At 50.6% G+C, this 22,726-nt stretch overlaps 1 protein-coding gene across 1 annotated transcript; it reads right to left on the reverse strand.

Moving 5' to 3' along the window:
- Positions 1–1,335: 1,335 nt before the first annotated feature.
- Positions 1,336–19,507, reverse strand: LOC106732881 (uncharacterized). The gene is made up of 6 exons (XM_089771094.1): positions 19,227–19,507; positions 10,605–10,736; positions 8,944–9,136; positions 5,705–8,642; positions 4,363–4,476; positions 1,336–4,077 (listed from the first exon to the last, which is right to left on the reverse strand). The coding sequence occupies exons 4-6, from the start codon at positions 5,934–5,936 to the stop codon at positions 2,909–2,911; spliced, it is 1,515 nt and encodes a 504-aa protein (XP_089627220.1). The 5' UTR covers positions 5,937–8,642; positions 8,944–9,136; positions 10,605–10,736; positions 19,227–19,507; the 3' UTR covers positions 1,336–2,908.
- Between the last annotated feature and the right edge of the window lie 3,219 nt (positions 19,508–22,726).

The raw sequence follows: 22,726 nt of genomic DNA on the forward strand, positions 1-22,726 counted from the left end.
GCTTATGTGCTCATAATGTTTCCACTGCTAGACCTATCAAATCACTTCCCCTCTGCCCACCTGTTGAATGTGTAATCTAATGTTTGTTTTGGTTAAGTTAGTGCTCACCAGGTTTAAAAAAAAAATCCATTAACTCTGGAACCCCAGGAAAGTAAATCTGGTCTATGGGAAGCCCTGAACTTCAGTCCTCCCTGTCTCTTCCCCTCACCCTGTGAATGCCAGAATAGTGAGGTGTCTCAGTCGGGGGCCACATCTTTTAGTGTTCTCCAACTGATTTTTCTGTGGGTGAGTGGCCCACAATACAAAAAAGGTTCTCCACGCCTACAATAAGTAAAAACATTGATTTTTTTGGTATGTATTGGACATAAATATTTTACATAATATTCAATAAAGTTTGATCAACTAACATAAGAAAGTAAAAAAGGTTTAATCTCTTCAGTAATTTAAATGCAACTCCCCAGACGCAGCCCTAGCAAAATGGCTTGACTAATTATGTAATTAACAGTGAGTTTCCATGAGCAACAGTAGTCGGCAGCTGTGTCTAGACTGTACATTTTTTCCGCAAAATCATCTGCTTTTGCGGAAAAACTTGCCAACTGTATACACCAGCCAATTGAATTTCCACAAAAGCACTGACGATCTCATGTAAGATTGTCAGTGCTTTTGCAGAAATACTACGTTGCTCCCATTCGGGCAAAAGTCTTTTTTCGAAAAACGTTTGCGCAAAAGGGCCAGTGTAGACAGCAGAGATTTGTTTTCCGCAAAAAAGCCCCAATCGTGAAAATGGCAATCGGGGCTTTTTTGCGGAAAAGCGCGTCTAGATTGGCCACGGACGCTTTTCTGCAAAAAGTGCTTATGTGGAAAAGTGTCCTGCCAATCTAGACGCTCTTTTCCAAAAATGCTTTTAACGGAAAACTTTTCCGTTAAAAGCATTTCCGGAAAATCATGCCAGTGTAGACGTAGCCTACAGGTTTGGAGAGGGCCGGGCCGGGTCTGGGCACTGCTGAGGGAATCCACTCAGGTCAAATTGCTCAAAACCAGGACTGCTTATAGCCCTTGACTGGAGACCTTTCCAAAATAGGCCACAAACCAGTCATACAGAGCACTTTATCTGCCAGTCCACCCACAGGAAGCCTCATCAGTAAAACCTCTCAGATACCCCAGCTCTTCCTGTGCTGCAATCAGCCCTGGTCTTACTCACAGGTGAAGGGTTATAGAGCCCAATCTCTCCAACCCAGAACAGATCCACCCAGTTCCAAAGAACCAGTGATGAATTTCTGGTCAATTTATACTTTAGATCTTACCCACAAGATTACAGCGGACCAATCCTTTAGAATCTAAAGGTTTATTAATAAAAGAAAGAAAAGGTTGAGAGTAAGGTTGTTAAGGAGAATACATTATATACATCAATAAGCAAATTCTTGATGCAGGATCCTAGCGGAGATGTTACAAACTGCTAGCATAAAAGTCTTTGGTGTACATCGTATATCAGGATGGGTCAGCACTCATTCCCCTTGTCTCTGTCCTTAGCAAGGCTTCATCTGGGATAAGCAGCAAGACTGAAGACAAGATGGAGCCCCCCTCATGGTGTTTGATATTAATTCCTGGTGTCTCCCAAGCTGGACCTAGTCACATGATCAAGTGACCTGTTTCATACGCCAGCAGCCATTGTAACCTGGCTGCTTTGCAGCTTACCACATGCATTCCTCAGCTGTGTATTGGCCACCCGGAGAGCCATTGTCCTTGGATCCATAATGATTAGGAGATTCACTCATTGGACATTCTTTCCCCATGACAGGCAGTCCATACACAGCATCAACAGAGCCCATAGTCATAACTTCCCATAAAAACTCCAAAAGAGTACATGAATACCATACATAGAATCAACACAATATCAAGCTTTCATTTGATACCTCACATGGCCCACTTTGAACCAAATTTGAGGCAAACAGTTCCCCATGATGACAACAAGTGATCTGTATGCTCACCTTAAAATCCAATAATGTAACAGGGGGCTCAAGAAAGGGTTGGGGTTTGGAGGAAGGATCTGGGATGCAGAAGCAGGCAGCTATCTGGCCATGGGGAGGGTGCAGTGTGGGGCCAGGAGAGGATGCAAGAAAAAAGGAGGGTGTCAGTCCAATCTGGGGGTGCTGGCTCCCAGGGGAAAGGGAATTGAGGAGATTGGAAGGGAGTGTCTGGAGTGGAAAGCAAATATTACCTGGCTTTGGGTCCCTTTGCAGCAACATCTGCAGCCACAGTCCTGGTCACCCTGGAGGGAGGCTCTGCTGTTGCAGCAGCAACCACACAGACCAGGACCAGCCCTGGACACCAGAGGCACCACGGCTGCACCCATTCAGTCCAGGGCCAGAGGTGCTATTGCTGCAGCCATGCAGAGGCACCCCTGACATGGCCATGTAGCCCTGGAGGCCAGCAGTACAGTGGCAGCAGTGCTTCTAATGCCAGCCTCAGGTTGTGTGGCAAAGACTCAGCCTAGTGCTGCCTCCTCTCTAGAAGCTACACAACATGAAGAGGGAGTGGGACTAAGCTCCCTCCCCCTCAGCACATGCTCATTTGGAGGTAGGGCCTGGCATTACCTTGTGGACAGAATCAAAGCCTTAGGCAGGCTAGATTGTGCCAACAGAGAAAATTTTGCTCACCATCATTATAGGGTTTCTCACATGTGTGGCTTCAAGGCTTGAAATCTCGCAATAACATTTCCCAAAGTCAGAGCAGTTGAAGGATTTCAGTCTTGTGAGAGTTCTCTTATTGATAACAAACTGACTTCTGACTGCAGTATTTCCTATAGTCAGAACAACTGAATGGTTTCTTGCATGTGGGTTTTCCTATATCTAACCAAGTGCAACCTCTGACTGAAGCTTTTCCCACAGTGAGAGCAGCTGAAGGGTTTTTACCCTGTGTGGGTTCTCCTATGTCTAACAAGATCTGACCTATAATTGAAGCATTTCCCACAGTCAGAGCAGCTGAAGGGTTTCTCCCCTGTGTGGGTTCTCTTATGGATAACAAGGTGTGACCTCTGACTGAAGCTTTTCCCACAGTCAGAGCAGCTGAAGGGTTTCTCTCCTGTGTGGTCTCTCCTATGCCTAACAAAGTATGACCTGTCACTGAAGCTTTTCCCACAGTCAGAGCAGCTGAAGGGTTTCTCTCCTGTGTGGTCTCTCCTATGGCTAACAAGCTGTGACCGCCGACTGAAGCTTTTCCCACAGTCAGAGCAGCTGAAGGGTTTCTCTCCTGTGTGGTCTCTCCTATGGCTAACAAGCTGTGACCGCCGACTGAAGCTTTTCCCACAGTCAGAGCAGCTGAAGGGTTTCTCTCGTGTATGGGCTCTCCTATGCCTAACAAGGTGTGTCCTCCGTTTGAACCTTTTCCCACAGTCAGAGCAGCTGAAGGGTTTCTCTCCGGTGTGAACTCTCCTATGGTTAACAAAGTTTGACCTGTGACTGAAGCTTTTCCCACAGTCAGAGCAGCTGAAGGGTTTCTCTCCGGTGTGAACTCTCCTATGGTTAACAAAGTTTAACCTGTGACTGAAGCTTTTCCCACAGTCAGAGCAGCTGAAGGGTTTCTCTCCTGTGTGGGCTCTCCTATGGTTAACAAGGTCTGACTTCTGACTGTAGCTTTTCCCACAATCAGAGCAGCTGAAGGGTTTCTCTCCTGTGTGGGTTCTCCTATGGCTAACAAGGTTTGACCTCCGACTGAAGCTTTTCCCACAGTCAGAGCAGCTAACGGGTTTCCTTCCTGTTTGGGTTCTTTCATGTTTAATAAGAGCTGCACAGTCACTGCAAGAACAAGGTGAATGTTGATGGAGGATTTTTGTTTGAACAGTTTCTGTATTTGTTTTCAACCTTCTGCTCCTGTCACTGGATTTATCCTGTCCTGCTCCGGGATGGTTTCCCTGCTGCCTTTGTAGGCTACACTGACTGTCACAAGTCTCTCCTTGCTCAGGATTGTGAGAAACATGCTCTTCAGATCTTCCCACTAACACCCCACATGCAGCCATTCGCTCAGGTCCTTCCTCCTGAAGACTCCTCTCACTGTTCTCATTCAGCATCTTATCACCTGCTGGGATAGAAAGAGAAACCACACAGGAGACATTCCCTGAAAGAAAAATTCTGAATGGTGAACAGAAAATGGGGGGTGGGGGGGAACAGCCAAAGAATGGTTGGAAAGATACAATAATCATGAGCTGAGTTCACCCTGCTCCCCCATCACTCTTTCCCCACACAGCACTCTCAGACTGGAGTTGAAGACAGGCTGAAGGGCCAGTAAGACTTGATGAAAACACACAACCAACACCTGCTATGAGAACACAGAAATAGGTTTGAGTCAGTTTAGCTGATTTCTCACCTGCGTGGGTATCACTGATGATCTCCCCTTCCTCACAGCCTTGGAGATCCAGGATCTGCAGCTCTTCCCTTTGCTCCACCCAGGAGAGCACATGAGCTTTGGGGACTGGAAATCCTATTGGGGGAGAAATTAACCAAATGCTGATCTTGTTCATTAAGGTCTGTGCCATTGCTGCTGCCAAAGCCAGGATCTGAGTTTCCTACCCAGAAAGGCTTCTTCTCAGCCTTCCAGACACTGGTCTCTAGCTGGTACAAGATACCAGGACATACTAATTCTCCCCTCCTCCCACTAACATGTTGGAAATAGCCCAGCTGACTCCCATGGGGAACTGAGCGCTCTGCTTCACTCTCCAGGATACAACTCAGTCTCCGTTAGGGCCTGTTCCATACTTGGGCAGGACAGGAACACACTGCTCATAAGGGGAGAGCTCTAGGCTGCTCAGGACTGACAGACACCCCTAGCCAGGACTCATATTTGAGCTGCCACATGTGAGGTCACTAGGGCAGGGAGGGAAAGGACCCAGCAGAGCTCTAGAGGCCTATGGGCTCTGTCCACAAAGCTCTTGGCTGGGGGATGGACTTGCCCTGCTCTTGGGCTCAGGTGCTCTCCTTGAGGCAGAAGGAGGCAGGGGAAGTTGTCTGATAAGGAAAATGAATCCTTGGCTGGCCACTTCAGGTCCTGCCTATGCACCACACTCCTGATACTGACTGACTGTGCCTGCGTGGGCCCTGTCTGCTGCCCAGAACAGCTATCAGTCCTGCAGACAGCCAGGGCAGTGCCAGGATGTTCCTGTGGCCAGCCAAGGTGGCTGGGCTGCTTCTCTGCTGCTCGTAAATACTCCTGCAGCTCAGTTCCCCTTCTACAACTTTAGATCTACTCTGCCAGCAGCAGCAGCCCTCCTCTTGTGGCCAGACGGGCCTGCTGTTTGGCGCCCCTCTGGCTTGCACAGAATCTACCAGAAGCAGGGAAGGACTCTGAGTTGGTGCCTTCCTTCCAGGGGCTCAGCACAATAGCAGAAGGGGACTCTGCAGATGCTAATAGCAGCTACACCCAGCTCCACTACTCTGGTACCTGCTGTTCCTGCCTGGGCCCTTCCACTGATGCCTCCGGCCAAGGCACAACATGGGCAAGATGGTGGGAACCACAATGAGACCTTGGCTGTGGAAGAGAAGCACCAGTATTATGTCACTGAACCTCCTCTCACACAGGAGCCAGGATTACTGGGGCACATACTGCTGATATAGGGGGTTCGGGCATTGAGGGACCCTGAACCGAACCAAACCAACCCAACTGCTCCAGAGCCCAACCAGCTTCTGTTACACAAAGGGATAGGAATCCTCACCCAGCCAGCTCACAGCCTCGTAATTCTCCTGCATCACATCCCTGTAGAGGGCTCTCTGGCCCGGGTCCAGCAGAGCCCATTCCTCCTCAGAGAAATACACAGCCACCTCCTGGAAGCTCACTGGCTTCGCCACGGCCATTTCCTGTCCCTGGCCCTGCAGGCCTGGGACTGAGCTGGAGTCAGACATGGGTGTTCTGCAGCCTGTCAGAGGGAGAAGGGGAATTGGAGACATTTCAAAAAGGGCTTTAATCCTTTCTACACCCCAATTCTGCCCAGACTCTGTCCCTGGTGAAAAACATGCTGGACTCTACGCTGAGTCTAGATATTCCATAAACACCACACAGAAGTTAGATCCAAAAGCCGTATTTATTTCTCTCAATACCTGTCTTGAGTTACATTACTTTGCCTGCAACAATGGGATTCAGTTCTCAGCACCCAGTGTTTCTGCTAACAAGCCACATATTCATCTGCCTGAACATGGACATAGGTTTAATTTAATTTGGGCTGCAATATTTATAATCCCTTAGTCTTCATGCATTGATTTGCAGCCCAAACTTTGATTCTCTCCTCTGACACAGACTTCCATAACAGAGAGGAAGTGAAGTTAATATGAGTATTCAGATACACATTATTAAACATGTGTGCTGAATGTTTGCAGGATAAGACCTTAAAATTCATGGATTCATGGCATCAGAAGATATCCTTAGCCATCTGTCCACTCTGTCCACTCTGTGGCACAAGCCATTACACCTAGCCCAGCTACCCATGCACAAAGCTCTGTTTCCCCACAGAATATTTTGTAGAAAGTCGCCCAGTGTTGATACGAAGATATCAAGAGATGGAGAACCCATCAGTTATTTGCTCATTTGTTTCAGCAGCTAATTCTCTTACCCATCAAATATTTGTGCCTCCTCTCTAGCCTGAAATTGTCCAGCTGCTGCTTTCAGTTATTGACTCTCACTGAACTGTATCCACTAGACCAGGGGTGGGCAATTCATTTTGATGGGGGGGAGGGGGGGGGAGGAGGAAGAGAGAGACTCCAAGATTTTGGAAAGTGGTTGAGAGCTGCACTCTTCCAAGACATTAACCAGAAAATACAGCATATGGGATGGACACTGGGAGAAGAAGGGAGCATTGAGAGAGGCTTTGGGATGCAGGAGGGAAAGAGGGGTCTGGGAAGGAGTTTGGGTGAAGGAAGCAGGTGTGATCTGGGGCACTGGATTAGCCAACTACTCATGAGATATTTAAAGTAAGGTTAATTTAGAGAAGTGGCTGAGTGGACAAATAAGGGGCTGAGGGTTTCTCACCATGAAGAGCTTCTTGCATACGAGGATGCAGGAAGAGAAAGAGTTTTGGTTTGTGGAGTGGGAGGCAGGAGTAGGAGGCAAAGAATTAGGAGGGTAAGAGAGAGGTTGGGGTGCCAGAGCAAGCTCTGGCCAGGAGACTTACCGGAGTGACTCCCGGCCAGCAGCCAAGCACCTCTCTGAGGCAGGTAAGGAGCCTGCCCAACCCTTGCACAGGCTGCGGGGCCATGTGTGAGTGTGAATAACTATGAGCCGGAGGGGAGGGGGCACGGTACTTTCTTTCTGGCCAGAAACCAGCCAATGAGATTGTCCTGGAGGTGGAAGCAGTGCCTGAAGCCTTCCCCCCTCACCTCCAGGCTCACTTTCACTTTCTGAGTGGCTTGCAGGTGGGAAGTGGCAAGTACGGAAGTAGCCCATTGCTCGCCAAGCATCAATGGGCTGGATCAGATGGCCTGGCTACGTGGATCTGGCCCATGGGCTGTATTTTGCTCAGGCCTGCACTAGACCGAAGAGCCCTTGCATATCTGGCAGTTTCTCGCCATGAACAAATTGATACCATGGAAGCCAGTCAGCTCTCAGCCTTTTAGCCTATTTATTGTTTGAAACCAACCCCATATTGAAACTGACTGAGCAATGAAATCTGAGCCTGAAGGTGCTGTCCGTTGTGTGCTTTAGCTTCACCCCTATAGCATCACAAGCCCATAGACCAGTGTTTCTCCAAGTGTTCACAGGTCCCCATGCAGTGCCCCTGGGACTCCTCACTGATCAGTGGGTGAGATTTAGGGCTCTGTGCACCGTGGTCGCTGGGTTTGTTTGGTAACTTTAATGACAATCCCTTGAAGATGTTTAACAGGAATTTTCTCATTTATAGAATCTCCACCTGAAATAATCACCTTGTCCAAAAGCTCCCGTCTCATACCTGGACAGAAACAAGTCCATGTGATTCTATTTCATTTACAGATGATAAGATTTGGCTAGGACGTCTCAGCTCTAACAGGCCTGGAGTTAGAATTCCTTGAATTCCCCCAGCCTGAAAGCAGGGGCAACACAGCCCATGGCTGTGCAACCTTCCCCTGAAAGGTCCCATTGCTGTTCTTCACCTCTAGCCCCGAGAGACCAGCTGGGGACAAAAGTGGAATTGAGTTTCAAAGGCCAATTCTCTCTTTGGCCTCCAGGCGATGAGAGACAGGATGTAACCAGGTGAAGGGCTGCAGGAATCTGCCCACTAGGAAGCAGACAGACACCAGATCCTCCTTCCCCTGCTCCTTCCACATAAGTCTCTAAACAGCCCTCAGGTAGGACAGACTCTGGGTCCCTGCTGCCCTGGGCTGAATGTGCCCAGTAATGACAGACCCATATTCCAGCCCCACAGTCCTGAGGCAGACAGTCCCTAGTTAGGTGACAGCTCTAGGAAATATCTGAAGTCAGACTGTGCCCCTGAATGGGGAATTCCAGAGTCTGCTGTGCAAGGGTGAGACCCTCAGAATTAAGTGAGTCAGAGACATTTCTATCCAACATCTGGCTGTAGAGCCCTGGGGAGATGTGGTGCCAACATCAGCTCCAAGCTCTTTCCCTGCGATGTGCAGTATGACAGGAGTGGGAGCCACCTACCTGTTCAACCTGTTTCTGATGTCCTAGAGAAAAGAGACAGAAAAGAATCTCAGCTGCACTGGACACACACAGGGAAGGCAATTTGCAAATATGGGGAAGAGACACCCTGACCTGGCCCCAGGGCCATAGAGTCCATGAGCTAATGGGGCTTTGCCATCTCCAACAGGTCTGTGCCTGTGACTCTGCAAACCACACGAGTCACTCGCATGGCAGCAATGCACACGCAAATTTACACCCAGATCTGACGGCTAGACCCCAGCACTTGTTATTTAGGAGCCTCCTTTCCCTGTGTGGGGAGCTGGGATGTTTCTCCCTCAGTCTCACCTGCAGGAATTCACTTGATGGCTTCTGACACTTCCCCTCCCAGCTTCTCCAGAGGGGCCAGCAGGAGTTGCTCTTGTTCCTCCAGGAACTGCCGCAACTGCTGAAACTCAACCACAATCTTCGGCCTCTCGGCTTGCGTTGAGCGTGAGCGCCTGGAAGCACCAACAGCCAGAGACAGACGGGCCAACGGGCCCTGCGGTGAACTGTCAACCACAGAGGGGGCAGCAGCGAGCGGCTTGAGGCCCCTGCCCGGCTGGAACAGCCCCCCACAGGCAGCACAGGAAGGGGGGTCACAGCCCCTCCCCCAGCCCAGCTGTGCCCCTCCCCCAACTCGCACAAGAGAGCTGCTGCCCCCTCTCAGCCTGTGTGAGCCCCTCCCCCACGGAGGCCCTGCCCCATCCAGCAGTGGCCGCTCCACAGACACGTGGGGGGGGGGAGGTGGGTCAGGAGCGAGGGGCGGGGCCTCCGGCAGCCGTCTGGGCCGCCCGCAAAACTCGCGCATGCGCAGCGCGGGGCTCTCCCAACCGCCGGGAGCAGCAGGAGTGCCTGGCAGCCAATGAGGCGTTGCGGAAAGAAAGAAACAGACAGACAAACAGCCCCACCCCCCCAGCCACATAGAGCCCTGCCCCCAAAGCTCCCCCAGCGTTAACTACCCAGCCCCGCCCACCTCGCTCTGCTCCCTGCCCCCCCGAAGCAGCGCGGCGAGTAACAGCACCAGGCACTGTCTGCATGCGCAGTGACCACAGCGGAGTCAGACGCTGCTGAGGGCGCGCGGCGGGATGGGCAGGGGTGGGAAAGCAGGAAAACCCGGCCATGGCTGCACAGAATGGAGGGTCCTGGTGAGATCGCGCATGCGCAGAAGGTCAGTGACTCTGCTGGGAGTCCAGCGCCAGGGCTTAGCTCAGACCGGGAGCTTCCTGGCCACGCCCCAGTCCCGAGGGGCGCAGGCGGGGGGGCATTTGCCGGACGCGCAGCCACAGGGGGGGCGGGGGCGTTTCCTGCTGGGCCGGGCCGGGCCATTTCTCATAACCCGAGGGGGGTGTCACTCCCCAGCGCCCCGCTCGCGCGAACCCGCAACAGCCTCCCCTGCCCCCCACGCAGCCACGTGGGGCCCGCGCGGGTCCCTGCAGCCCCCGCCCTGATCAGGGGAGCGGAGGGGCTGGTCACGTGTCACCTCCATCATGCGCGGGGGGGTCTCCACCCCCGAAACGCCCCGTTACCCACGCGGAGGAGCCGGGGGCGGGGCTAGAGAGCCGGGGCCTTTGCTGCTCCCCAAGCTCAGAAACATTCCCCCGCCTCCCACATCCCCGCACCTCTTCCCGGCAAGTCCGATTGCTCTGCCCGGTGCCCCCGGCTCCGTGCGCTGCATCTCCCGGGCTCTGCCCCACACATGTCCCGGGCTGCCAGGCTGCTTTCCCCCCTCCCCCGGGCCATGGAGCTGCGGGTCGATGGCTCCAGCTCCCCTGCCCCAAACCCTGGCAAGACAGACACCTGCTCCCTCCCCAAGCCCCACAACACTCTGGTTTCTGCCCCTCCCAAAGGAGCGTTTACCCCAAGTCACTGGCACCTCCGGGCTGAAAGCAACCCGGTGCCTGCAGCCAGTCCTATGGCACCGTCACCAGCGATTTACTGGCCCAGAGAAGGGAAGGAGAGTTACTCACAGTGAACGCAGCAGCCGGACACACACACACACGGTGCTCTCCTGCCTGGCCCAAGGGAATAGAGGCTCTGGAGAGCCAGCTCGCTGTGTCCTGTAGCACCAGCTCACCAGCTGCAGATTCTTCAGTTTGTGCCTAAATTGAATAAATTGTACCAAAACACCAACATTGAGCCTGCCACTTGTAGAACCTAGTTTCATTTATAGATGTGGTACAGGAGAATCAAATGACACCTAAGAAGAGATGGCCAGGTCCACTTTTGCCAGATGCTAAGCACTATGAAATAAAATTGAACACTCAGCAATTGGAGCAAAAATGGTGGAAGCAGAATGCAAGCCCCAGTGCATTTGGCCAAGCCAGAAAAGATGGAACTCTGTGTTCATGGCTGTGGAGAGAAATCGGTACATACTGAATGAACAAGGAGAAGGGTCCATGAGAAATGTGTTCCCAGGACTCCAAATTAGTATGCAAGAAGCAGTTCTTCACTTTAACAAAAAGAAAAGCATAAAAACACAAACCCTGATCATTCTGTATTTGTATTAACATTATGTATTGACTGTACGACAGGCTGAATCCAGCAGAGCTGGTTTTATTGATGGAATATGCCATGGTTATGGGCCCAGTGGTGAAGGCACTAAATAGTATCCAAGCAGAGATAAGCACACTAATGGAATGGATGCTGCGTAAATTATACCAGCTTCAGGGCGTAGCTGAGTTCATTGTTTTTTAAGTTTATCCTGTACAGACTAATGGTCTGGTAGCACTTTATAGACAACAAAACATATAAATGGTATCACGAGCTTTCGTGGGCACAGCCCACCTCTTCAGATGACTGGAGTTTTGTGTTTAGGATGCGCAGAGCCAAAATAAATAGGTCTGCAGATCCTAAACTCAAAACTCTAGTCATCTGAAGAAGTGGGCTGTGCCCACGAAAGCTCATGATACCATCTATGGCTGTGTCTAGATTGGAATGATTTTCCGGAAATGCTTTTAACGGAAAAGTTTTCTGTTAAAACCATTTTTGGAACAGAACGTCTAGATTGGCACGGATGCTTTTCCACAAAAGCACTTTTTGTGGAAAAGCATCCGTGCCAATCTAGATGCACTTTTGCGCAAAAAAGCCCTGATCGCCATTTTCGCGATCGGGGCTTTTTTGCGCAAAACAGTACTGTGCTGTCTACACTGGCCCGGGCTTTTGCCCGAACGGGAGCAGCATAGTATTTCTGCAAGAAGCACTGATTTCTTACAGTAGGAAGTCAGTGTTCTTGCGGAAATTCAAGCAGCCAGTGTAGACAGCTGGCAAGTTTTTCCGCAAAAGCAGTTGATTTTGCGGGAAAACTTGCCAGTCTAGACACAGCCTATATGTTTTGTTGTCTATAAAGTGCTACCAGACCATTTGTTGTTTTTTTAAGTTTAAATTATACTTGATGGTTTCAAAACTGCAAAGAAACATGATGCCCTTGAGGCCACTGGTAGATAGATTCCAGTGTAGCATTCAGAAATGTTTTGGTGAAATAATTGAGGACCTGGAGCTAACAGGTGTGTTAATTGGGCTGGTTGGGACAGGAGTTGTACTCCCTCGTACCTGTCCGCCATCTTGTTGATAAGGCTTTGTTTTTCCAAATTTAATTAAGATTTCTGTAATTGGATGCCCTGATGTCAGACTGTTTGGCTAAGGGTATAAAGATACTAGGATTGATTGTATTAGCAGCTTTACTGGGCCCACGTTTGGCTCACTTTGCTTTACTGATCAATAAAGCAAATCAGTTGTTAGCCACCTAAACAGAGAGGAGCGTGTTTTTCCTTCGACAATTTGGAGGTTCCACCGAGATTCCTAACGCGCCACTTGCCCATATGGACGGACCGGCACTCCACTTCCAAACCTCTCAAAGCGTTCAATAGAAGGTAAGGAGATACCTGGTATGAAATCTCCTGGTGAAGGCTTAGGATTTGGAGTGACGGCCGGCCATCGGGGTAAGAGGAGCTACAGAATTCAATTTTGTGGAGCGGCTAACATTTTTGTTTGTCTGTGTCTGTCTTTGTCTATTAGGCCTGTCTTATGTGTCACAGTTCCAAAAGGGCACACCAGTGTCTCTAGTGAGGCAGCCATGCGCTGGACCCTCTGTGTTCAGACGCTAAAAGCTGGTGTGGTGCCATTACTCTCTCTCGGCACACAGAACTGTGGGGAAGCTTTGTTGTCTCTCTCTGTTATTTGTGGGCGTAGTACTGACCTCTGAGGCTAACCCCAGACATAGTACCCCATTCCGCCAGGCTGTCTCCAGGCGCCAGGACGTGGTATTCTGCCAGGCTGGGACGGGTGCCGGAAACCCCTGCGAGCCAGGTAGACCTTGAGTCCAGTGCCTCGCAACAAAAGGGGGGGGACCAGTGCGAGCAGGCGGATTTCTCTTAATTCGGTGACTCGCAGAAGGTGTAAGCAGGCGGACTTTTAGTTCGGTGCCTTACAGAATTAAGCGCGTGCAGAAAATGGGGTAGGTCAGTCTACAGGAATTCCAGTGCCTTTATGATAAGAGCCTTCTGGTATAGGATCCTAATGAAGTCTGATATTAAGTGCTGGATGTCTTAGGGCAGCGCCACTTAATAGAAACACCCATGAGAATTGGACAATAAAGAAAGATGCATCTAAATGTGGAAACTGTAGGGAAAATGTGAAAAAGGAGAAAAAAAATGTGTGAAAAAAATGTGTGAGAAAAATGAGTATGAATGTAATGAGTGAAGAATGAATGCCTCTGCATAGGTCTGAGACTTGAGCTGATCCCAGCTGCACCAGAGCTCTCCCACGAAGGAGCTCTGAACGCAAGGAGGGGGAGTCAGCTGAACCTCGAGACTCAGCAGATATGTGAAGGAGTGACGACTCTCCTTATTTCATGAGCTGCTAAGGTCTGACACTCTAGACCCAGCAGACTCTTTCTTTAGATTGTGTAAAGTTAGTTTAAGTGGGGATTAGTCTAAACACCCCCCACTCTGCCGAAAGGCACCCCTGTGTACTACATGTACGTGCATAATGGTCCAAGGACCTGTAAGCATTTAACAAATTGGAAAAGAGGAAAAATTAAAGCCTTGAGGGATGAAAGCAAAGCTCAGATAAGCAAAAAATCGTCCCTGCAGTAAGATAGGTAACTTAAAAGTTGCTGCAGCACCTCTGTGCCAAAATAATACACAAGAAGTGGAAAAAAAGAAAAGAAAAGAGATTTCTCAGTTGGCACACCCATATCAACCAAGCTTGGGGGGAAAATCTGGCACAACATCACCCCTCTATCCCTCTTTATAACGCATACACAGGTAGAGAGGAAACATGAAAAATAACTGAAAGGAATTAGCTCTTCCCTTTGAAAACACGGGCTCCTGTAACAAACTTGCCCGATCCAAAGCAAAACACAAAGTTTAAAATAAGTTTAACAGTTTAAGGAAAGTGTTCCTCCAAATCCTAAGGGGGAGAAAAAAAAAACCTGCTTTAAGAAATGACTCCTTGTTTCTTGCAGCCTCTTTTAATCATCTTAGCAATGAAACAGTCAAGTTAAACATTTGGCTACAGACACTTTGTTAAATCTATTAAAGAGAAAATAAGGAATTCTACTGAAACTTAATTGGTTAAGCGCATAAAAGAATAGAATCTATACATTGTAAATTTGTAAAACCTGCACCCTAAGGGTTAAATGTGTCTTTCAAGGAACCTAATTATTGTTTAAAAAATCCAAGCCCAGAAACTTCACAGTGTTTCTGTTCAAGGCTGAGCTGATAGCTTGCTTTCAGATCCAAGGTTGTGTGTGTCTGCAAACTGCCTGTCTGTTCTGGAAGGGGGGGAGCACTGTCCCCCATAAGTAAGTCTGTAACATTGCATGTGATTCTTTTCAGGAAAGGAAAACCTTTTTGCTTGCTGGAATAGTAACTAGAAAGCACCTTGTTCTAAGAGTTTCTGTGGCAGTAAAAAAAGCCTGGTCTGCAGTACAAGAGGGAAACTGAGGCATGCCACTGATAAGGAAGGCTAGCAACTCAGAGGTAATTCAAGAGAGTGGAAGGTCACGAGTACTGATGAAGCTCTCTTGTTCTCAGAAAGTTACAGCTCACTCGCCCATGGAAGTGGTAAGGAACTAGCTGTAACTAGTTCCCCTAGCAGATCTTAGGCAGTATTTTAAGTTATAATGGGCCACCCCGACGGGGGTAGAAATGTTTTCTTTGTCTTTTAGATCATCAAGAAGTGCTAATATCAGCTGAAAATTAACTGAAGAAAAAAAACCAAAAACATGGTTCCGTGTCATGACATAATAAGTTTGTGTTCTGTGTTCTGTCCAGATTTGTCTTGTGTGTGTCTTAATTGTGATGTATGTATTTCTAACATTGTTGTGTGTACAATATTGTTGTTTTAATGAAAGAATAATTTAAGTCCCTTGAATAATCTTAACTCCGTGCTTTACACAGATGGCTTTTTTGCTTTTATAATTTTAGTAGAGTTTTAGTAGCAGGCTATGCAGTTTGTACTGTCTAGAATGTAGTGAAATCTGCTCCTCTACCTGCTGTTTTTCCCTTCTCTCCTACCATCGCCAGCTCCTTTGCCGTCTCTGTCAGAACTGGCTCTCCTGCAAGACCAAGCCCCAGAATCGGAAAAGCAGGAAAGGAGACTGGCAGGGTGCACCTTGCACCCAGACCACTTGTGGTGCAGCTCTGATGGCCACATTGTTGCCCCGTGGTCTTGCTACCTCACCTTGCCCCCGTGCTCCATAGATTGTCGCACGTTGGCAAAGGGGGGGGATGGTAGCAATCCTTAAAACAAAATTGGTTTGCTCCCAAATTCTCCCAAGCAGCCAAAGATTACTGTCTGGCTTGCCCTGTCTGCCAAGCCCACAACATGGGTAAACCTATAAAGACAGTTCCGGCAACCAGACCTCCACCTTTAGGACCATTTCTGAATTTACAAATGGACTTTATTCAATTGCCTAAATGTCAATCTTTTGAATAATGTGCTGGTTATTGTTTGCTTGTTTTTGAGATGAGTAGAAGCTTATTCCTGCAAGAAAGCTGATGCCATCACAGTGGCAAAGAAACTTCTAAATCATTGCATCCCATCATGGGGAATATACCTTGTGATCTCCAGTGATAAAGGTACCCACTTTACTGGGCAAATTGTTCAAAAAAACCTGGAAAAGTACTACTCTACCAGACAAGCACTGCACTGTGCACGACACCTGGAGAGCGCAGAAGCAGTAAAAAGATGAAACAGGATTTTAAAGAACAAACTTGCTAAAATATGCGAGAACTCTGGCTTAACATAGATAGTAGCACTTCCGATTGCCCTAATGAGCATGAGAGCCACTCCTAATCAGAAAACTGGACTCAGTCCACATGAAATTGCATGTGGCCAACCTATGAGACTGTTAAGCAGCCCAGAAATTAACCTGGCTGATGCCACACTTGTTAAAGGAAGCATAGTCAAGTATTGTCAGGAACTTATGAGGTGTGTACAGTCTTATCATTCACAGGTTAAGGACGCCTTCCAGGAGGCCCCGACTGAGCCGTGCCTTAAACTACAACCAGGTTTGTGTGAAGAGTCACCAGCGAAAGACTGCCCTGGAACCCAGGTGAAAGGGTCCCTACCAAGTCCTTCTTACCACTCATACTGCTGTAAAGTGCGAGGAATTGCCCACTTGGATTCACGCCTCTCACTTCAAACTGGTTCCAGCGCCTACAGAGGTTGGCCCCAACAAGGAGCACCGCAGACCTAGTACCAGAGACCCAGGTCCAGAAGCAGACTGGGATCACCGCAGACCTGGTACCAGAAACCCAGGTCCAGAAGTAGACGAGGATCAGCGCAGGCTTGGTACCGGCAATCCAGGCCCAGAAGCAGACGATCCTAAGAGGCCGAGGCCAAGGTACCAGCTGCGGCTCAGAAGAACCTGCCAGCGATAGGTGAAGCAAACTATGAAGTCCTGAAGAACAGCCAGCATGAGGCTGGACAAACAATTCATGTTAAGCTTATGCTTAATCTTGTTTTTAATACCTAGCAGTTATAACCTATATAGTTTAAATTTGTTTATGCTTTTAATGAACCAAGTTTCCCAAGAATTTAATTCCACAGGTTGCTGGATATGTGCTCACAGTCCTGTACATTCAGAAGGAGGCATCCCAATGATTCCAGTCCCACTAAACAACACTCAAATGAATGGCACACTGTTTAGTGAACTAAGCCAAATGATACTTGGCAGGATAAAGGGTTTACTAACCCAGGGTATATCCACCTAGCCTTGACCCCAATTGGAAAGTACTGCTGGACATGTAATGGTTCAAGAGCCAGGGTAAGAAAAAGCCAAAACCGAATGGCCCTAGACTATGTCCTAGATAGTAAGGGCGGGGTTTGTGCCTTAGTAAGAAGAGAATGCTGTGAGTATATTTCTGACACCAGCAAAGAAGTAGAGGAAGATGTCTCAGAGATTGAAAAAAACTGTGGAAAGCCTAGACAAGAGAAAAGCTGGACCCTCTGAGGTTGGTTGGGAGGCTGGTTTGGACATGTGGGAACTTGGATTTTGCAAAGAGTAGTTTTAGTATTGGCTATATTCTTTTGTGCATATTGCTGTTTCTTGTTAATCAATTGCTTTATTTCTTGTATTCTGGAAAACACAAGACAGACCCTTACCAAAGGGAATGAAGAACTCATGATGTTAAAATAGGATGAGCAGAGAAAGGAACAAGAAATGTACATAAATACTTTAATAGAAAATGGAGGTATAAAATGGTTTCAAGGTTAGCCTTTAAAAGGCTAAAAGGGGAGGGGGGTTGTAGAAGCTATTTTATGTTTAGCTAGAAGCCATCTTGTATATCAGAAACCATTTCAGCTTCTCTCTCAAGCACGTAGACCAGAGTGAACTTTCTGTCACCCCGTGAGAAGAGGCCTACAGGATGGGCTATTGGTATGTGTTAATTGGGTTGGTTAGGACAGGAGATGTACTCCCTCGTACCTATCCGCCATCTTGTTGATAAGGCTTTGTTTTTCCAAATTTAATTCTGTAATTGGTTGCCCTGACGTCAGACTGTTTGGCTAAGGGTATAAAGATACTAGGATTGATTGTATTAGCAGCTTTACTGGGCCTGACTTTGCTGGGACCACGTTTGGCTCACTTTGCTTTACTGATCAATAAAGCAAATCAGTTGTTAGCTGCCTAAACAGAGAGGAGCGTGGTTTTGCTTCGACAACTAGGAACAAGCATGAAACTGGGATTAGAAAAGGTAAGAGACTATGTCATTTTAGACATATGAAACTGCAAAGAAGCTTGAAGGGTATTTGGCCTCTTCAGGAGAGACCATGGATCTGCTGCACTCTTTTCCTAGAATTAGGGAGCTGTGCACCAGGGCCAACAGACCTCTGTCTCCATCAGCTGCCTGTGAGAGATTCTTCTGTGTGATGGACTCATATTTTTTCATAAAAGAGCAAGGATTGGTAATTGTGGGAAAAAAATGCTCCTATGGCTGAACAAACATTTTGGAAATTAATCATTACAATGGAAAAAAGCACACCGTGAATGTGGACAAAATAAATACATTTCTGTAATCTGACTTGTATTTAATTTGTCCCTCTTCATCTCTATAAATGAAAGCAGTGACTACTGTTAAATTCCATCATTGAAAAATGTATAGTGTAGGTGTGCATATAATATAGAATTGTAATATAAGTGTTTATTTAGCATGCGTGTGTGTGTTAATGGTGACGTGCAAGAACTCGGGTGGTTAAACAGGGTTCCATAGGACAACTAATTTTTTATTTTTGAGACACCTCGCTTCCTTCTGGAGACTTCTCATGGGTCTCACTGCGGCCATGGCTCCCTCGGGGCTGGGGAATAGGATCAGTTAAGATTTCCTGAGCTCACACTTTGCCCCCCCCAGCAATAACTGATCGGTCCCCTCCCTGGAGCTGACTCAGGTTGTTTTCTGTATCCCAAAGAGCCAATGGGAGACATCCCAGCCCTGGAGGCTTTGGTGAAAATGTCCCACACTCTGGCCCTGGCATCGGTCCCTGACCTGGCCGGGAAAGTCCCTGGGGCATCACACGGACCCCAGAATCCACCTGGCTGCGCTGATCAGCTCCCAGAGCTGTGAACCAGGAAAGTACCGACCCCCCCCGCCGTTCATTCCCCCCTGCCCAGAGCCTGCACCCCCCCATCTGTGAGATCCACCCCCCCCCGCCCTGGGCGCGACCCCTGCACAGGGCCCCTCGCGAGGGGCCGGGCGGGCCGCGTGGGGAGCTGCACGGGGATCACACGCCCCGGTCTGCTGGGGCTGCTCCGGCCCCGCCCTCAGCTGCTGCCTCGCGGTTACCCGTGAGATTAGGCTGGGGAAGGGGGGGGGGGGAGGCTGGGGAACGGAGCATGCGCAGTAGCTCTCTTGTCTGTCCAGTAGCGTGTCCGGACGCTGGTACCGCGCCTCCCTGCAGGGCCCCCGGCGCGTGTCCGACCGGGGCGCCTCCCGCCGGCCCGAGGGAAACCCGGGGGGGGGGGGGAAGAGACGAACCGGCCCCGCCCCGCCCGAACTAGCAACTTAATAAGGGCCGGGGGACAGAACCGGGCTCCGGGCTCCCGCCGCCTTCGCTTCCCCCGCGCCGAGCCCGGGCCCCGCCCCCACCTCGGCTCCTGCGCGCGGCGAGTAACGGCCCCAACGGCTCCTTCGCAATTCCCGCCTCAGCACGTGCAGCGACCGCGACTGGGGCTCGCGCGGAGTCTCTGCTGCCGGCTCCGCCCAGGGGCCAATGGCAGCGGGGGGCGGGGCCTGGCACGGCAGAGGCGATGCAGCGAATCGCGGCTCCGGCCCAGGGACTCCGAGATTTCCCTGGATAACTCCGGGCGGGCCTGTGCGGACACGTGACCAGCCCAAGCCTCGCTGCGTTACTCTGGGGGGCGGGGCTCTACCACCTGCCGGGCTCTGAGGGGGGCGGGACCCCACGTGGCTGCGTGACGGAAGTAAGCAGAGATAGCAGAAGCAGAAGCAGCAACATTAGAAAAAACACCAGCAGAAGTACCAGCAGAAGAAGATACAGTGGAAAATCGTATCAGCAGCAAAAGAAACTTCAGCAGTCAAAGAAATAGCAACTGAAGAAACAGCAGCAAAATAAGAAGAATTAATAAGGTGCTGCAGCAGAAGAAACAGGAAGTAGTAGTAGCAGCAGAAGAATAAAGAGCACCAGAAGAACCAGCAAAAGAAGCAGCAGCACAAACAAAAGAAGAAAAAGCAGAAAAAAAGTAGGAGCAGGAGAAGCCGCTGCAACAGAAGAAGAGGCAGCAGTAGAAGAAGCCGAAAAAGAAGTAGCAGCAGCAACCTCACAAGAAGCAGATGTGGAAGAAGTAGCAGCAGCCATAGATACTACATCTTAAGAAGCAGCAGAATAAGAGGAAGATGTAGAAGAAAGAGGCGGTAACAGAAGCAGTGGCAGAAGAAGAAAAGTAGTAGCATCAACAACAAAGGAAACAGGAGGAAAAGCAGAAGAATCAACAAGAAACAGAAGAAGCAGCAGATTGAGGCTTCAGAAGAAGCAGAAAAACAAGTAGGAGAAGGAGGAGCAGCAGTAAGAGAAGAAAAACAGCAAACGAAGCAGAAGAATCAGACACAGTGGAAGAAGCAGCAGCAGCAAAAGAAGAAACCAAAAAGGAAGAAGCAGAAGTAGTAGCAGCATCAATAGAAAAATGGAAACAGCAAAAGAAGAAGCAGAAGAAGAACAGAGGAAGGATCAACAGAAAGAGCAGCAGGATAAGAAGGGAAGAAAAGAGGCAGAAGCAGAAGAAATAGAAGAAACCTCAGCTGAAGTAGAAGCATCGGATCAGAAGAACAAGCAGCAGAAGAAGAAACATCAGAAGCAGCAGCAGAATAAAAGAGGCAGGAACAGCAGCAGAAGAAATTGCAGCAGGAGAAGCAGCGGAAACCAAAGCAGCAGAACAACAATAAGAAGTCACAGGAAGTAGCAGCAACAGGGAAAGAAACCTAGAAGGAGCAACAGAAGTGGCAGTAGCAGAAGGAGCAGCAGATTTAAGCAGAAAAAGGAGACGCAGAAAAACAAGTAGAAGCAGGAGAAGGAGCAGAAGAAACAGCAGGAGCGGTGCAAGAAGTAGCAGCATCAGAAGCAGATGAAGTAGCAGCAGCAGATGAAAAGAAAAATCAGCATCAGCAGAAGCCATCGACAGACGAAGAAACGAGAGGAAAAAGCAAGCAGCAGCAATAGAAACAAGAGAAGGAGCAACAGAAGAACAAGCAGAAACAGCCGAAAGCAGCGGCACCCAAAGAAGTAAAAGCAGCAGAAAAACAAGTACAGACAAAGAAACAGCTGCAACTGAAGCAGTAGCAGCAGCAAAAGCAGCACAATCCCTCCTCCCCACCACGCCCGATTTATAGTTTGCGTTAAAAACAGATGCCAGGTATGCCCCCGGGTGCCGGGCATGGCAGCCCCCTCCCCAATCCCACGGACTGGGGGAGCTGCCAGTGTCTGTCTCACCGCCCCCCCCCCGGCTGCGCTTGCTCCCATGTTCCCCATCCAGCCCCTCCCCGCATCCTCTCCGCTTCCCTTCACCCCCCTCCCAGTATCCCCCTGTCCCAGCTCTGCCCCCCCAGCCCCAGAATTCTCCCCACGGCCCCTTCCGCGCCCCACAGCCCCCCTCAGCCTCCCCACGTGCGGCCGCCCCAGCGCATAGGCTGGGAACAGCGCTCGCAGGAGGCGGCAGAGGTCACCTGTTCCGGGGGGGGGGGGCTGCAAGGAGCGCCCGGCCCCTGGCTCCTAGCGCGAGGACTGTATCTGGGGCAGGGGCACGTGGCTTCCAGCCGGAGACTTTCCCCGGGGTCGCTGCGGCCTCGGCCCCTCCGGCCAGGGCGCTCCCGGGGCAGCTGCAATGCTCCCCCCGCCCCCAGCCCTTTGCACGGAGCAGGAGCCACGTGGGTCTCCTTAGAGTGACCAGGCATCACCCCACGTGGGGACCCGGAGTCAGGGCCGCGTATGGGAAGGGGCGGGGGGGGGGTGAGGAGAGCCGCGTCTCAGGAGAGGGAGGGGGGGTTGGTATCTGCGCTGAGCCCGGCGGGAGATTGGCAGGGACAAGAGTTGATGCAGCGTCACAAACACCAGACACCCCCCCGTCTGCTGGGCCCTTTGGTTTCTTCCGCGCCCAGTCCCCTCGGCTCCGCGCCCCACAGCGGGTAGCGGCACCAACGGCTCCTTCACAGGGCCCGTCGCAGAACGCGCGGCGCATGCGCAGTCAGACGCTCCTGCAGGCTCCGCTCCGTGGCTCCCCAACAGCCTGAGGAGCCTGAGCAGGGGCGGGGCATGACCGGCGGGGACGCACTGACACCCCGTCGGAGTTTAATGGGGGGAGAGTGGAGCGTCGCCATGAGACTGCGCATGCGCAGCGACTTACTGACCCGCCGCACATGCGCGGTGTCATCCTTCCCCGATTCAGCGCCTCCCCTCTTCCCTGCCCCTACTTAGCCCCGCCCACCCCGCTGCGATTGGCCTTTGGATTACGCAATAGCATCTGCCTGCGAGTGCTGAGACTGGAATTGCCGTTGGTGCCGCGCGCAGGAGCTGGGCACTCACCAGTTCAAAGAGCAACTCGGGCTGTGATTGGCTGAGTTCGTGGGGCCCGCCCGGGAGGCAGAGCCCGGCGGGGCACGTGACTGCAGCTGACGTCATAGCCCCGCCCCGGCCTTTTATCCACCGGCGCGCGCGAGCCACAGGGCAGGAGCTTGGGCGGGGTCTCGGCATCCAGCGGGTGAGAAAAGCGCTTCCCTGGCTCCGGCCCGGGGCGAGAGTCACGTGATGCGGGGTAGCTGGAGCCGGGGCCGGGGCCTGCTCCCTCCGCTCTCCCGGGGCCAGGCTGCAGCACGGGGCGAGGGGGGGCCGAGGGGAAGCAGAGAGGGTGGGGGGCAGGGGCTGTAGGGGGAGCAGGGGCTGTAGGAGGGTGAAGGTTTCACCAGTTGTCAACTTCTGGGGCTGGGAGCCCCCTGCTCTTCCTCTCCCGTCTCCTGCTCTGGGCCTGGGGAGGTGTCTCCCCTTGGCAGGGGCAGGCTGTTTCAGGGGCACAGCCAGGCCCCTGCTTGCTTTGGTGGCTTCCTCTGCAGTGAGAGCGGAGCAGCTTTTCCTTCTGTTT

This window comes from Pelodiscus sinensis, chromosome 19, assembly GCF_052426305.1.
Source record: "Pelodiscus sinensis isolate ZL-2025 chromosome 19, ASM5242630v1, whole genome shotgun sequence".
NCBI classification, from domain to species: domain Eukaryota; kingdom Metazoa; phylum Chordata; order Testudines; family Trionychidae; genus Pelodiscus; species Pelodiscus sinensis.